General features: G+C 38.7%; 1 protein-coding gene across 1 annotated transcript; it reads left to right on the top strand.

Moving 5' to 3' along the window:
- Window positions 1–9,686: 9,686 nt before the first annotated feature.
- Window positions 9,687–13,776, top strand: LOC122562466 (leukemia inhibitory factor-like). The gene is made up of 3 exons (XM_043715305.1): window positions 9,687–9,764; window positions 9,978–10,117; window positions 12,129–13,776. Exons 1-3 carry the CDS (start codon window positions 9,749–9,751, stop codon window positions 12,597–12,599), a joined length of 627 nt encoding a protein of 208 aa, XP_043571240.1. The 5' UTR covers window positions 9,687–9,748; the 3' UTR covers window positions 12,600–13,776.
- The last annotated feature ends 263 nt before the right edge of the window (window positions 13,777–14,039 follow it).

Genomic DNA, 14,039 nt, shown 5'->3' with positions numbered 1-14,039 from the left:
TCACGACTAAACCAAAAGTCACTTCTTTGATTGTAGATATGTCAGACAGTGTTCTACACTTTTGCTGTCTGGAATATTATGTTTTAATGTGACTTTGTATTTTCTAGTGCCAATGGTAATGTTGTAATATAAGCTAACGTTTCTCGTACCAGAGATGGCAGGATTTGGCTTGGCAGTAACTTACAGTTCTTATTATAAGGTCTTCTGGAAACAACATTCAGAATAAACAGGAAGACCTGCTTACTCATTCTACCAGTAATTCAGAGCTGTGAAAACACAGGTTTGGGGCCACATACCTTAAGGTAATGTATGGATTTGACACATATTATTCAGTCTCATACTGTTAGAGTGACAACCGGGTTCCTGATTATTAAACCATTCAAAAGAACACACTTGAGGGACCAGGTTGTGTGCTCCTGGACCTCTGTTCAGTTGGAAGATCATCAATGTCCTAACATTGGGATTGTGAACTGGACACAGTCCACATTGAGTGCATGATCCCAGAGTTATCCATTCTTTCATTCCAATCTCTGTGCTCACAACAAAATCTCAAAAGTCTCTCGGCTGGCTTTTCCAACGATTAGCAATCATAGTCAGATGTCCCTCCCCTTCTGCCTTTTCATTTTGTATTTCAGACCCGAGCTTCCTATCATTGGATGCTGAAGCAATGTGAAGTATGACTTCAATCCAACTGGATCCGTTTGACAAAGTCTCTTTTCAATGCCATATTTCCCAAATTAAATGTCAAGCAGTACAAAGAGCCACTCTGACAGTTCCTATGAAAGAGTAAGTCAATGTGACGTAAGTGTGAAGGTGGTAAGGATGGCAGTTAGGTAGGATGCCATGGAGCAAAGATGCCAGGTATATGATTGAATATTTAGGCTAGGTTGGGTTGGGGATTTGTAGGGGTGTGGGGTCGAGATGTGGTCTGATGTGTCCTGTCTGGCAAAAGGGAAGTGGTGTCCTGGTCCTGGTAGGACGGAGTATCAGAAGAGGGTTTGGGTGGTGGGGTACCAAGGGCAAGGCCATGGAGCTAGTGTGTCAGGGTGGGAAGGGGGGAATTGGCTTCCAGGAGGGAGGGGAATGTCAGCTCCCAGAGGGAGAGAGGTGTGATGGATCTTAGAAGGAGATGGACTGTTGGTTGCCCGGAATTAGGAGGGGTTTCAGGTCCATGGTGTAAAGGGTGATGTCGGGCCCTGGGTGAAGAGGACGAGAGTCAGACTCAGAAGCTGGAGGGTGTTCTTGGGTCCCAGGTGGAGAGGGGGAGTGTTGGTTCCTTGGTGAGTGAGGCAGACCCTGGAGGACAGGGGGAGTTAGGTCTCAGTGGGGGCAAAGGGGCATATTGTGTCAGGATCTGAGGAGTGCAGGCGGTTTGGGTAGGTGTAGTTTGAGGAATGTGTGGTAGTTTGGGAGTAGGTCTGACCTTTTCTGAGTAATTATTAACTGCACCCTGCAAATTCTTTGATTCAACTGGATACTTTCACCTGTAAATTGACTATTGGAATCTTCCATTTTCCATATAATTCTTTCAGTCGCTGCTATATTGGGAATTCTGTGGGGTCCTGATGCACATTTCTTATTTATGCTGCAGAAACAACTGGTTACCTGGCTTTAGAGAATCTGGGCCCATTTGCAGCTGGGTCTTCAGCTGTCTAACTGCAAAACTCTGGAATTTCTAACCTGAACCTCTCTACATCTCCATGTCCCCCTTTTCTTTAAGATGCTTCTTAAAAATTACATATTTAAATCACCATTTGGTCACCCATCCTAATATCTCCGAAAATGTGTTAGTGTCAAATTTTGATTAACAATTGCCCTTGTGAAATAGCGTGGTAATTTGTGCGGGATTAATGTTGTTATATAAAATATATAAATTATTGTTAACGTAAAGACTTTGATTGGTAACAAGTGTGAAGAAAGGGAAGTAAGCCATAAGGAAGGTATCCCATTTAATTTTCCTTCTTGGGTCTTGAAGGACAAAGGGAAATATGATTTATTTCGAGTTCTGTGGTTATCTCGATTTTTTTTAATATAAAGTGCTCTCTGGAGGGCCACTTTGGTCATTGGAACATTGCCTAACAATGCATTGCTAGAAATGAAATGGTTTTCCCTATTTGAACAGTGTTGTGCTTGCAGGTAGAGATTGTTTGGTTTTCAGTTGGGATAAAGCATGCTGAGCAAAAGGCTGCTCAACTTATCTTTATTCTGTTTCTGAAACACTGTTATGATTTGAGTGGAAAATTGATTGTATTCTTGAAAGTATGTGGAAGATTTCTTACACTGCATTTTTTGAGCAAGCTGTATCTGCCAAGACACAACAGTACATGTCTAGTGACTTGCATGTATACGCCACAATGTCAGATTGACAGCCAAATGACCATTCCAGAGCTTCACCTTTTCTCTTCAAGTACTAACCATAATTGGCCAAATGTTTTACTTGTCAATGCTGAAGCTCTGTTGAAATAAATCTGTATTTTCCTTGTCTTTGTCTGGCATGTGAGTGAGTGTTTTAGACTAGTTAGAAAGGTAAACACTAATATTTTTATATAATGAACTGTGCTTGTTAATACTTTCTGCAAATTGTTGAATAAGCTTAATTTTATGATAAATCAATAAATTTGTGTTTATTGTAGATATCTGATTGATGAATCTTTTTATTGTATATTAGATATAGTGAATGTGTATGATTTGCCATATGGGAAACTGAATTAAACAATTATATTCAAGTTGTGATCTGTGGGGTAGTAGCACTAAAGAAAGACTATGTACTTTTCCCATCTTGGTTGTAACAAGGTAAAATGTCGTACAAGAGAATAATCATTATTAGTCATTAGATTAGATTACTTACAGTGTGGAAACAGGCCCTTCAGCCCAACAAGTCCGCACTGACCCTCTGAAGAGCAACCCACTCATACCCATTCCCCTACACTTACCCCTTCACCTAACACTACGGGCAATTTAGCATGGCCAATTTACCTAACCTGCACATTTTTGGACTGTGGGAGGAAACCCACGCAGACACGGGGAGGATGTGCAAACTCTACACAGACAGTTGTCTGAGGCGGGAATTGAACCCAGGTCTCTGATGCTGTGAGGCAGCAGTGCTAACCACTGAGCCACCGTGCCACCCACAGACAGTACAGATGGGAGAGGATTCAGAGGGGATTACTTATTGATGGGCAACAGAATAACATGTTTTCTGTTGTTATTAAATTATTATCTTTTCCACTGAAATCTCAGTTAAGGGGCGCAATGCATTTTGAAGACTTTATTTAAGTGTATTTGGTCTTACTCAACCTAAACATACTTGAATTTCTGAGGTTGGAATTGTCACTGCTGCATGTAAAGGTAGTGCTGCATAATGGTATGTCATCACCCCTGTGCATAGACATGGGATAAAACACAATATAACAACTTGTTTATGCCAACATTCTCTTTTGGAACAGGAAACTATCAACTGAGATATTGTTTTCACCATTAACAAGAGATCCAAACGCCCCAGAGGCAAAAACCAAGAATTTGACAGTCACTTGTTGTGTAGAAACATTTAACTGGGGTGAAAGTAGAGGCTTGAAGAATCATGTGTGATTTGAACACAGATCTTTCACCTTGACCAAAGAATGTTGGAGTGAAAATCTTCTCCTTCTATTGCTTCAATGTTACTATGTAAATTAAATCTGAACAGTTTAAGTCCAATTCCTTGTGGCCTCTACATTAGTACAAAGGTATTCTCAATTTGACACCAAATTATCATCAGAAACCAAAATGTTGGCAGATTTGAAGAATGGTGAGATAGGTTTGTCGACAAAACGTTAATAGCTTATGAAAGAATTTTTTTGCCGGTGTCAGTGGTAATGTATAGTTAACTCATACACTGGGACTTTCGTTTCCTTCAATGCTCACAGCATCATTGTGCAGCCACAGACTGCCTGGCATATTGCTACGTGTATAACAGACTCTGTATTTTCGGATGACAAGTGGTTAACCAGCGCCTGCAGCATGGTTAGGTTTTGGATGCAAACAGACATTTGCTACTTAAGCCATGGAATATCCAAACAATTTTTATTTTGCTTTCCACTTGCCTTATATATTTGATGGTTTGTGAAGTCATTAGAAGCAATTCTTGTCAAATAGCGTAGTGGCTTGAACCATGCAATTGTCACATAGACATTCAGGTTTAAATGCCCACAGGTCCTGATTCAAAGTATAGCTGATGCCCTTGTACAGTATTGCCATGGTCATGTCTGAAGAGCAGGATACAGATCAGGAGAATGTGTCTTACACTGGGATAGCTGCTCACAATCACATGAATGTAAGCTAACACTTATATCTTGAACAGGTTGAGCTTTGCTATATTCATGTCTGATCTCACATGATGATTGAGATTATGAAGATATATTGCTATTTACTAATACTGCTTTGGCCAACTTATGAATCACTGACATATAATTCTAGCTCTCCCTTTCGATCCTGTGTTGCAAATATGCTTTTAAAACCTTCAGACAATTTTTATCCCATTCCATAATACTCACACAGCTGCAACACAATCAGGGCTCCACCCATTGTGGGATACAAAGCCCGTTGTCTCCACACTATCACGTAAGTAACAGCTCTGAGCGATGAGGAAACCAATCCACTCTGGACTGTTTGGTTTCAGTGGATCAAACTGATTCAGACCTACTCAAGATGGAGTCGAAACTCCTCTGTCTGAATTGACTCAACCTGTCCACTCATGACAATCAAAAGATTGAAGCATTATCAGAGGTCCAATGGCCTGTAATGAGCCCATTGTCAAGGATCCTATGAAATAATTGCACTTATTTTCCTTATTCTTACTGTTGAGTTAGAAACCACCAGCCACATGACCTTGAAAACATTAGTCTGGCCTGCAGCTGAGGGAGTTTCCCACTGCTGGCAAAGCTTTCTAAGAAATTGCAGTGGCCACAGGAAGTTCATTAAAGTGCCAATGTCATTGTTTTTTTTAGAACAATTAAATGATGAAGAATCCTGAAGCACATACATGACCATGTCCATAACATGTTGCATGGAGTGTTCAAACAATTTTGATTTAAATGTTTTAAATATTGATTGGAATAAATGCATTGAGTAGATGGGTTAACATCAGTCTCCAACCAGTTCACTTCATTTCTCTGTTTGGAAGTTGGTCCTTGACATGTTCTTCTGTCACCTTTTTCTATACTCTGTGCCAAGTGGCAAAGAGCAACAAGAGAAAGGCATGGATGACTTGCATTTATGTAGTGCTTTTCAAGACTTCAGGATGTCCCAAAGCACTTCACATTCAACAAAGTACTTTAGAAGTCTGTTCTTATGTAGTAAATATGGGCAGCCTATTTGTGTACAACAAATTCAAATAACAGTGTTCTGAAACACCAGATAGACTGTTTTTAGTGATATTGATTAGGATGAAATATTGGCCAGATCAGGGATAACCACAGTGGTCTTTTTGAAAGAGTGCCATGAAACCTTTTATAGTCATCTGAGAGAAGCTGAGGCCTTTGTTCAGAGTCTTGTCAGAAAGACAATACCTCTGACACTGCAGCAGTCTCTCAGTAATGCACTATAGGGTTAGCCTAGACTTCTGTGTTTACATCTCTGGACTGAAGTGAGTGAAGCCATCGAAAGTTAAGGGTGATGGTTAGACTTGCTCTCTCTTGTTGGAAATAACTGCCACTTGTGTGGTGTAAGTGCTAAATGCTTAATTCTGGACGTTATCGATGCCTTGCTGCATGCAGGCAAGGATACTTCATTATATAAGATATTGTACATGAAACTACTGACTTGTTTATGAATCCTCAGTGAACCTCTGATCTTGTAATGCAGATCATGGATGAAGCAGCTGAAGATTGTTGGACCTAGAATATTCAACTAATTTCCCTAAAGCATCCAAGGGCCCATAAATTCATGTCCAACAAAGCCAATGTCACTGTGTTTTTCAATCTCTTTACTAGCCACCAGTTTCCTCAGATCAGGACCACAAAATAGTTTTTCTCATAATATGCAGCTCATGAAAAACCAAGTCAATGTAAGTGCTTATTTTTATGCAAGAAACAAATGTGAAGCAGATGAAGACCAAGAGCTAGCTGTGTCCTGTACATTTGAAACAAGGCTAAATCAGTCACCCTGTCATTCATCCTTGCTCACACTCAACAAGTTTGAGACATTTACTGAAGGGAGTTTGGATAGGTTCAGATGAAAACTAATTGCCAGTGAGCCACAAGAACAGAATGAAACTGGAAGATATAAATGTAGAATAGGAACCTGATTTATATGAAAGGAAGTTTAAGAGATGTAAATGAGGCTGCAGAGCATGTGAATGATGATCTCACCAGCCTCTCCAAGTCAAGACAATCATTAATGGAGCTTGTGGAGGTGCTGTACGGTCTATGCAAAGGTTTATAGCAGATGGGAGAGAAGTTAGCGGCCAGAGATACATGTTGCGTTGGAGAGGATTTCAGCTGCCTTTTTTGGAAGGCAGCTGCCCGAATATCTGAAAACCTTGCCTTGCTTTATGCAAGATCTCAGCAGCTCAATTCAATGTGAAACATTGAATTACATACTGCAGGCCTCAGAGATCTTGGCAATTGGGTTGATAGGCACAGTGAGACCAGAGGATATTTGGTTGATTTTCTCTGAGGGTTTTAGTGATCATCCAATTTCTGAGGGCTGTACTTGTACTGACAGATGCTAATCAGACTCCTCTTCCCAATATTGGTGGGAATGTTGGTTTGTGCTGCTCCACCACTGAAGACCAAGTCAACTTTGGAAGATCAACAAAGAAACCCCTTTCCCCTTCATTCATCCCAGAATCACAGTCCCTGAGATTTAGGGGGCTACAATACTGCAAGACTGATAGAAATAAGCTGCTTAGATCGTTGACCCTACACCTACACATGCCATGAGAAGGGGTGTTAGAATAAGACAGACAATAACAGGTGAGATTATAAGGGTTGTGCATGATGAAAAATATTTGTATTAATTCCCTAGAACATGTGATATAGGATAATATATGGATATTGAAGCTGATGATCACAATGGTTACTGAGAAAAGAAAGAGCTTGCTTGGAATGAGGGCAGCAACAGGTATTTATAGTACACCTTTTGTGACCTCAGAACATTCCCAAAACCCTTCAGAGCCAATGAAATATTTCTGAAATGGTACCCCCTTTGGAAGGGAAAAGCAAGGTCCCATAAATAAGAATGACCAAGTAAGTTTTTAAAGTTAAAAATCACACAACACCAGGTTATAGTCCAACAGGTTTAATTGGAAGCACACTAGCTTTCGGAGCAACGCTCCTTTATCAGGTGACAATCACCTGATGAAGGAGCGTCGCTCCGAAAGCTAGTGTGCTTCCAATTAAACCTGTTGGACTATAACCTGGTGTTGTGTGATTTTTAACTTTGTACACCCCAGTCCAAATCATAAGGTTTTAAAAGTTGTTATGTTGTTTAGGGATAAACATTGGGTAGGACACTAGGAGAATTCACCTCCTTTTTTGAAAACTGCCACTGGATCTTTTAGATCTAATTGAAAAGGCAGACAAGATTGTGGTTTAAAATCCAATTGCAAATGTTGCATTTTGATAGGAAATATGTAACCTGGAAACCGAGAAACTAAATGTTGTAAAGGACACAAATGTCTAGAAAGTAGTGATACAGGTTAATAATGCCATACAAAATTGAAACCAGGCACTAGGGTTTATTCATAGAGAGATAGGGTGGAAAATGGATTAGTGGTGCTGGAAGAGCACAGCAGTTCAGGCAGCATCCGAGGAGCAGTAAAATCGATGTTTCGGGCAAAAACGTCGATTTTACTGCTCCTCGGATGCTGCCTGACCTGCTGTGCTCTTCCAGCGCCACTAATCCAGAATCTGGTTCCAGCATCTGCAGTCATTGTTTTTACCTGGAAAAGTGAGAATGTTATGTTAAAACTTCATTAGGAGTCAAAACGTGTGGCACTAGAAAAGCACAGCAGGTCAGGTAGCATCTGAGGAGCAGGAGAGTCGATGTTTTGCACATAAGCCCTTTATCAGGATGCTCCTCGTATGCTTCATGACCTACTGTGCTTTTCCAGCTCCACATTTTTTGGTTCTCACTCTCCAGCATCTGCAGTCCTCACTTTCTCCTAAAACTGCATGAAGCCTTGCGCAGACCACACGTAGACAGTTCTAGTTGTTATTTTATTAGAATGGAAAGACAACGGAGAGTGTGCTGAAGTGACCATATCAAAAAACAAACCAAAATTATACCTATTAGGAAAGAATGAACAGGTTGGGACTCTTTTTGAAAAGGGAAAGTTGAGGAGTGACATAATAGATGACTTTAAACCAAATAATTCCACATATGGTGAAGGACTAACTTAATAGCCTTCATTATTAGATCATCTTTAAAATATCAAATATAGAATTCAGTAGAAACCACTTTACCCAGAAATTGGGAGAATCTTGAACTCATGACCACAGGGAGTGGTTGAGACAAATATTATGAATGCTTTAAAGGGGAAGATAGATAAGCTTATGAGGGAGAAGGAGCAAGGGCTATGATGATAGAGTTAGACGAGGAAGAATTGGAGAAAGCTTGAGCATAATTATCTCAATTGAGGGCTAGTCAGGACAAATGACCTAGTTCCTGTATCCATGCTGTAATTCTTTGTAAAAATGAGAGCACTCCCTCAGTAATGGCTAAAGTGTCAGTCTAGATTATTTGCTTGAATATTAGATTAGGACTTGAACCTATTGATTGGTGATGAGAATGTGACAGCTGAACAAGGCATATACTGAGCTAACAATAAGGAAGATTTTGTCAGCCACGGAGCACATCAGATCTCTTTTAATGCTTTTGTTATACTTAATTGGGAATTTTAATTTAATTTCTAAATAGAATTGAGAACCATTTCACAGACAATGATTCTTAATGGTCCAGAGCAGTCCTGGCAAACCATTGGTTTGTTTTTCTGAGCAACATCAAAGATTTGGGTTCAATGAAGAATTAAAACCTGTCGGTCTACCAAAAAAAGTCTTGTTGGATTAAATTGCTGGATAATTTCAAATTTCCTGATGAAATTCTGACAAGTGACCAGGAAAGCACAGAATTTCTGGGTCACTCCATCATTTTTCAAAGACCAGCAGGGAGTTGTCCTGGTATCCTGATTGATAATCTGTCCCCCACCAATAGCTACACAAAAAGTGCCTTACTACTCATTCATATTACTGGTGCTCGTGGGATCTTTTGTGTGTAACATTATTGTTGCATTTGCCTAATTAAAGTCAGTCACTCCACTTCAAAGTGGTTTCAATGTATCTGTGGTGCTTTGAGATGTTTCTGAAAGAGACGATAATGCAGAGTAAATCTGGTTCCTTGTACTGGAGAAGCAGCATGACATGATCTCCACGAGGTGATCTCACAGTTCTATCCTATACTACATGAATCTGACTGCTGAGTTAATGTTACCAACCTCTATAATGCATCAACACAAAGTAGTAGCTAGCCCATACGTGTCACAGTTATGAGACAGCAATTTCATCAATGATCTGCAGAAAAACCACTTTAAAAATTTGAACCAAATATGCAGTTCCTGTTGATGACGTTTTAGTGGTTTTGAGTACTTCCGCAACCTACAAAAGGCGGTGCAAGTCTAAATCTGGAAGAGTTGTCCAATAACTGAACAGAATACTTTCTTAAAGAGCTCTGCCACTTGCCTTCTGCAGTCAGATGTCTGTATTGTAATAGAATGGAACTTGAATCAGGTAATTTGCACAGCTGGTATTCTAGCTTCCAGTGGTTTTGAGCGGGTTATGTTTTATGCTGCATTTAGCACTTAAAAACTTTTAGAAATTATTATTTGTTTTAAATGTGTGTTTAAAATAACTGAAAATTTCTATTGTACACTTCAGGAAACAAGTGCATGAGATGTCACTGAGGTCGGGATTGTCTTTAACCTGTTTGTTTGTTTTTTTCAGGGATCCTACACATACTTCTGCTGTTGTCTTTATCTTGTCACAACACCAATGCTGCTCCTATATTAAATAAAACAATGAATATGAGCTACCAACTAGCTGTTGAGTTAAATCGCTCTGCCCCTGCTTTACTACGTTTATATGTAAGAAAGTTTACCTTATTGTAATTCTTCTAATTCTTGAATGTTTTGTTTGAAATTAGATTTTCTTTTTAGTTTAGCTCTTAAAACGTTTGTGCATAATTCATTCAATTCCATATCTGTGTTTTCCCCCAGACTGTCACTTTAAATCGTATTTCAAATGTAGGGATGTAATAGTACAGTCGGTTATAACATTACCTTTTGCATTGGGAATGAAACTGCCCCTGATTGATCTGTTGCCATTCTCAGTTGTAGTGGGTGCATGTCAAATGCTATCATTTCCTGCTGCTGCTCTCATCCAGACTTGATAATGACTGGAGTTTGGTGATTTTCGCAGTCAGGACTGACACAACCTCGATGTTTAAGTGTGGACCAGATGATCATCTATGAAATTGCATGTGCCTCCATTATTATTGGATTCACATGTTGATTTGGCATTGATTGTATGATGGCAGGCGACATGTCATTCCTTTTCATGGTGCTCCTTTTGATGTGCAACTGAAAGGAAACTGAACAGTTGCCACCAGTCCTGTTGATGCAATTCCAAACCTCAAATAGTTCCTCACCATAAACTGACAATCTTGCTTTGCTAGAAGGGAACAGTGTTTGAAAACAAATCAAATAGTGTTGGGAGGGAATGGAAGAAGCTTTTTGCTGTATGGACAGACAGGAAAAGACACAATTGGATCAGCCATGATAGTACTGAATGGCAGAGCAGGCTGATGGGCCGAATGGCCTACTCCTGTTCCTATTTCTTATGATTCAATACTGAGGTTGCATTAACCTGAGAACAGTTGGTGCTAAGGATGTTTATGTAACTGATAGATAACCGTTACACTAATAAGTGTGTGTACCACATGACTGTAAGCATATTACTCTGTCAATGAGACGTACTGTGGATTGGAAAGGTACAGTTCATACCTGTGTTTCTCCAAATATTATCTTCTGATCATGAGCAGAACACGTCAGGACATGCTGGACACAGGAGGAGGGGTGAAGTTAGAGTGTGCATCACTGGTAGCAATTTCCCACCATCCACACTGAGATCCATTCCATCACTAACCCCTCGGCTCTCATTCAGCAGCACAGCATTATATGTAGCATCAGGGACAACCTGAAGGGGAAAAAAGTGATTCTTCATGTGTGTTGATCTTATGAATAATGAAAGTACAGTATAATACCTCGTAATTGATGTTTGGTTTAAATTTGTTATGTGGATGGTATATCTAAGTGCAAAGTCTTACAAAAGATCAGTTAATTCAGGCTGGCATGGCATCTTTACTTCAATAATTGAAGAGGCACAGCTTAGAGATGCCTTCTATTTAACTCATTGGCATTGGTCTGACTGCAAAATGCTATGTCTCTGACTAGAATACTGAGAGTGGTATATTCACTTATCACACACCACCTAGAGACAGTAACTAGTTACCACCACTCTGCTTTCACTGTAGGTAGATGTATGAAGACTAGAATTAGTGGTGGAGATGAAAGAAAAAAAACAGGAAGCAATGCAAGTTATAAAATGAGTATGAAGTGAAAATGCATTCTCATCTAGGATCTGTAAAAATAATATAGAAAGGTATTAAATTTCCAGTTAACTAGTGACAGTCACATTGCTAACAAAAACATTTCCTGTTTATTTAGTAAGGTAGCAATTAAAATTACTTCTTAACGGGTTCCTTTGAATTATGATGAGTGCAGCAGCATGATTGAATGTGCAGCAATAACATGATTTAAACTATCCTAACCCTCTAGAATTGAATCCCTAAGCTCCTTGCTTTCCCAGTTTAATGCTCCACATAAATTGTACCTTTCTGACTAATTTTGGAATCTATTTGTTTTTCTGATCTCAGCTTTTGGAGTGACTAGGAATGTTTATTGATGATAAAGATGTTCTCTCTCTCTCTCTATATATATATCTTTCTCTCTATATATATTATATATAAAATATTATATATTTACATGCAAGTTGTTGTTATGTATGCCCATTATTAACATTAGCTTTTATTTTCAGCTTTCTGCTCAAGGCTTTCCTTTCTCTAATGATAATGCCGATATGCCTTTGTGCAGAGTTCAGGTGAAGTGCCTACCCAAAGGACAACTGGCCAATATGGAGAAAAATGAAACACTTAGGAGAATACACACTGGTGTAAAACAGTTTGATTTGCACTTGAAAAATGTTGAGGTCCAGCAGATGTATATGAACTCTCTGAAGAAAGAAATGCACGATGAGCTTAAAAATACCCGGACACAGCTAATATCACTGCAGTCAAACCTCCAGTTTATTCTGGACAACAGAGGTTATCACGTTCCAGAAGAGTTAGAATGTTCTCCAGAACACATTAACATCCCTGAGAATCTATTTGACCAAAAGAAACAAGGATGTACAATACTGCGAGAGTTTAAACGGTATATGAAGCAAGTGTTAAAGAGCTTTCGTCACTTATTGAGGAATGCACATGGGAAAGCAGCTGTCAACCCATAGATTGCGTGCAGTACAATGTTTGGTTTACTCTGCACCTGAGTACAATGCACCTTCTACAATTTCCACTCCAGACTTATAAGGCACTCCTTATGAAAATAAATTGTGGAACTGTAACGTTCAGATACAATACGCAATTGCCTTCTGCAAGTGCAGCAACACACTCATCTGGGCCAACATCTTTGCTGAAGTTCAACATATGTTGTGTCTTAAATCAGGTTTGAAGAAGAACAAGTTTTGTCTCACGAATGTGTTGAATACAAGTTATTTGACACATTTCAAATTATATTTTCAGGGAAAAAGAAACAAAACATCCAAACCAATTTTGAAAAGATTCAAACAAAATTAAGAAGTGACCTGAACTGAGCTGTCAGTTTCCAAAGATTGATTAATTGCCCTCCAAATGACTATTTCTTTTAAAGATCTGATCTTCATATTGATGGACCATGTAGTGTGATACAGGAGAATGTTTCTTTTGTTTTGAAATTGATGTTTTTTGGTGACTAAAAATAGGACTGCAAGTTAATATAATTAGAATATTTCAGATATTGATATTGCAGTACAAATTGATATTTTTACCTTTGTCCTACTGAGTGCAAGATGAAAAGCTTCAACAGCTTTTTCAGCAATACTCAAGATGTTGAATATATTAATTATATTTTCTTCCAAATAATTCTTTTATCAACCAAGTTGGAAGTACGATTTCTAGCTTATAAATGCAGGCATTTCTACCTCTTTACAGAAGCACTGGACTGTTTCTAACTTGTCTTACATTTCCACCTGCATTTTATTATTTTGTTCAGACCATGTCCTTCCTCAAGTATAATTGGAAGGTCCCCAGTTTCTGGCTCACCTTACTGTTCAATAGTGATATTTATTAAGTTGTGGTATTTATTGAAATACACTGTTTTCAATTAAAAATGGCTGCAGATTTCAAGACAAATGTGTGAGAAAACTGAATACTCAAGTGATAAAAGCAACAAATGCTGTAAATACTCTGTGGAGAGAGACAAAAAAGTTAACATTTCAGGTTAATGACCTTTTCACAACTTAAGTGATGATCAAAGAAATCATTTGTTCTGAGAAATAGTCAGCCAACAACCTAGGTTATTGTTTTCTTGTCATTATTTATTTAATTATTATTAAATATTTAGGGTATGAATTTATTAACATTTTGTACACAGGCTTATTTAATATGTATTTTTTGTATTATTTATAAGATCGATAAATAAAGAATTGAACTGAATTCATTCTTACTTTGTTTCTTTGTTATATATCTGTTAACTGAATGATTTCTAATTGAGGTTGCACAGGAAGTTGGTGAGGTTTCTTCTGGAATACTATGTCCAGGTCTGGTCACCCAGTTATAGGAAGGATATTATTAAGATAGAGATGGTTCATAAGATGTTTACCAGGATATTGCTGGGAATGGAAGGTTTAAGT

This window comes from Chiloscyllium plagiosum, chromosome 25, assembly GCF_004010195.1.
Source record: "Chiloscyllium plagiosum isolate BGI_BamShark_2017 chromosome 25, ASM401019v2, whole genome shotgun sequence".
Lineage (NCBI taxonomy): Eukaryota > Metazoa > Chordata > Chondrichthyes > Orectolobiformes > Hemiscylliidae > Chiloscyllium > Chiloscyllium plagiosum.
This window is presented reverse-complemented; position numbering and strand designations above follow the sequence as displayed.

Excerpts from the sequence above, each read along its gene's own strand:
- LOC122562466 (XM_043715305.1), top strand. Across the intron at positions 10,118-12,128 it reads CTGCTTTACTACGTTTATAT|CTTTCTGCTCAAGGCTTTCC; the intron begins GTAAGAAAGTTT and ends TTTTATTTTCAG.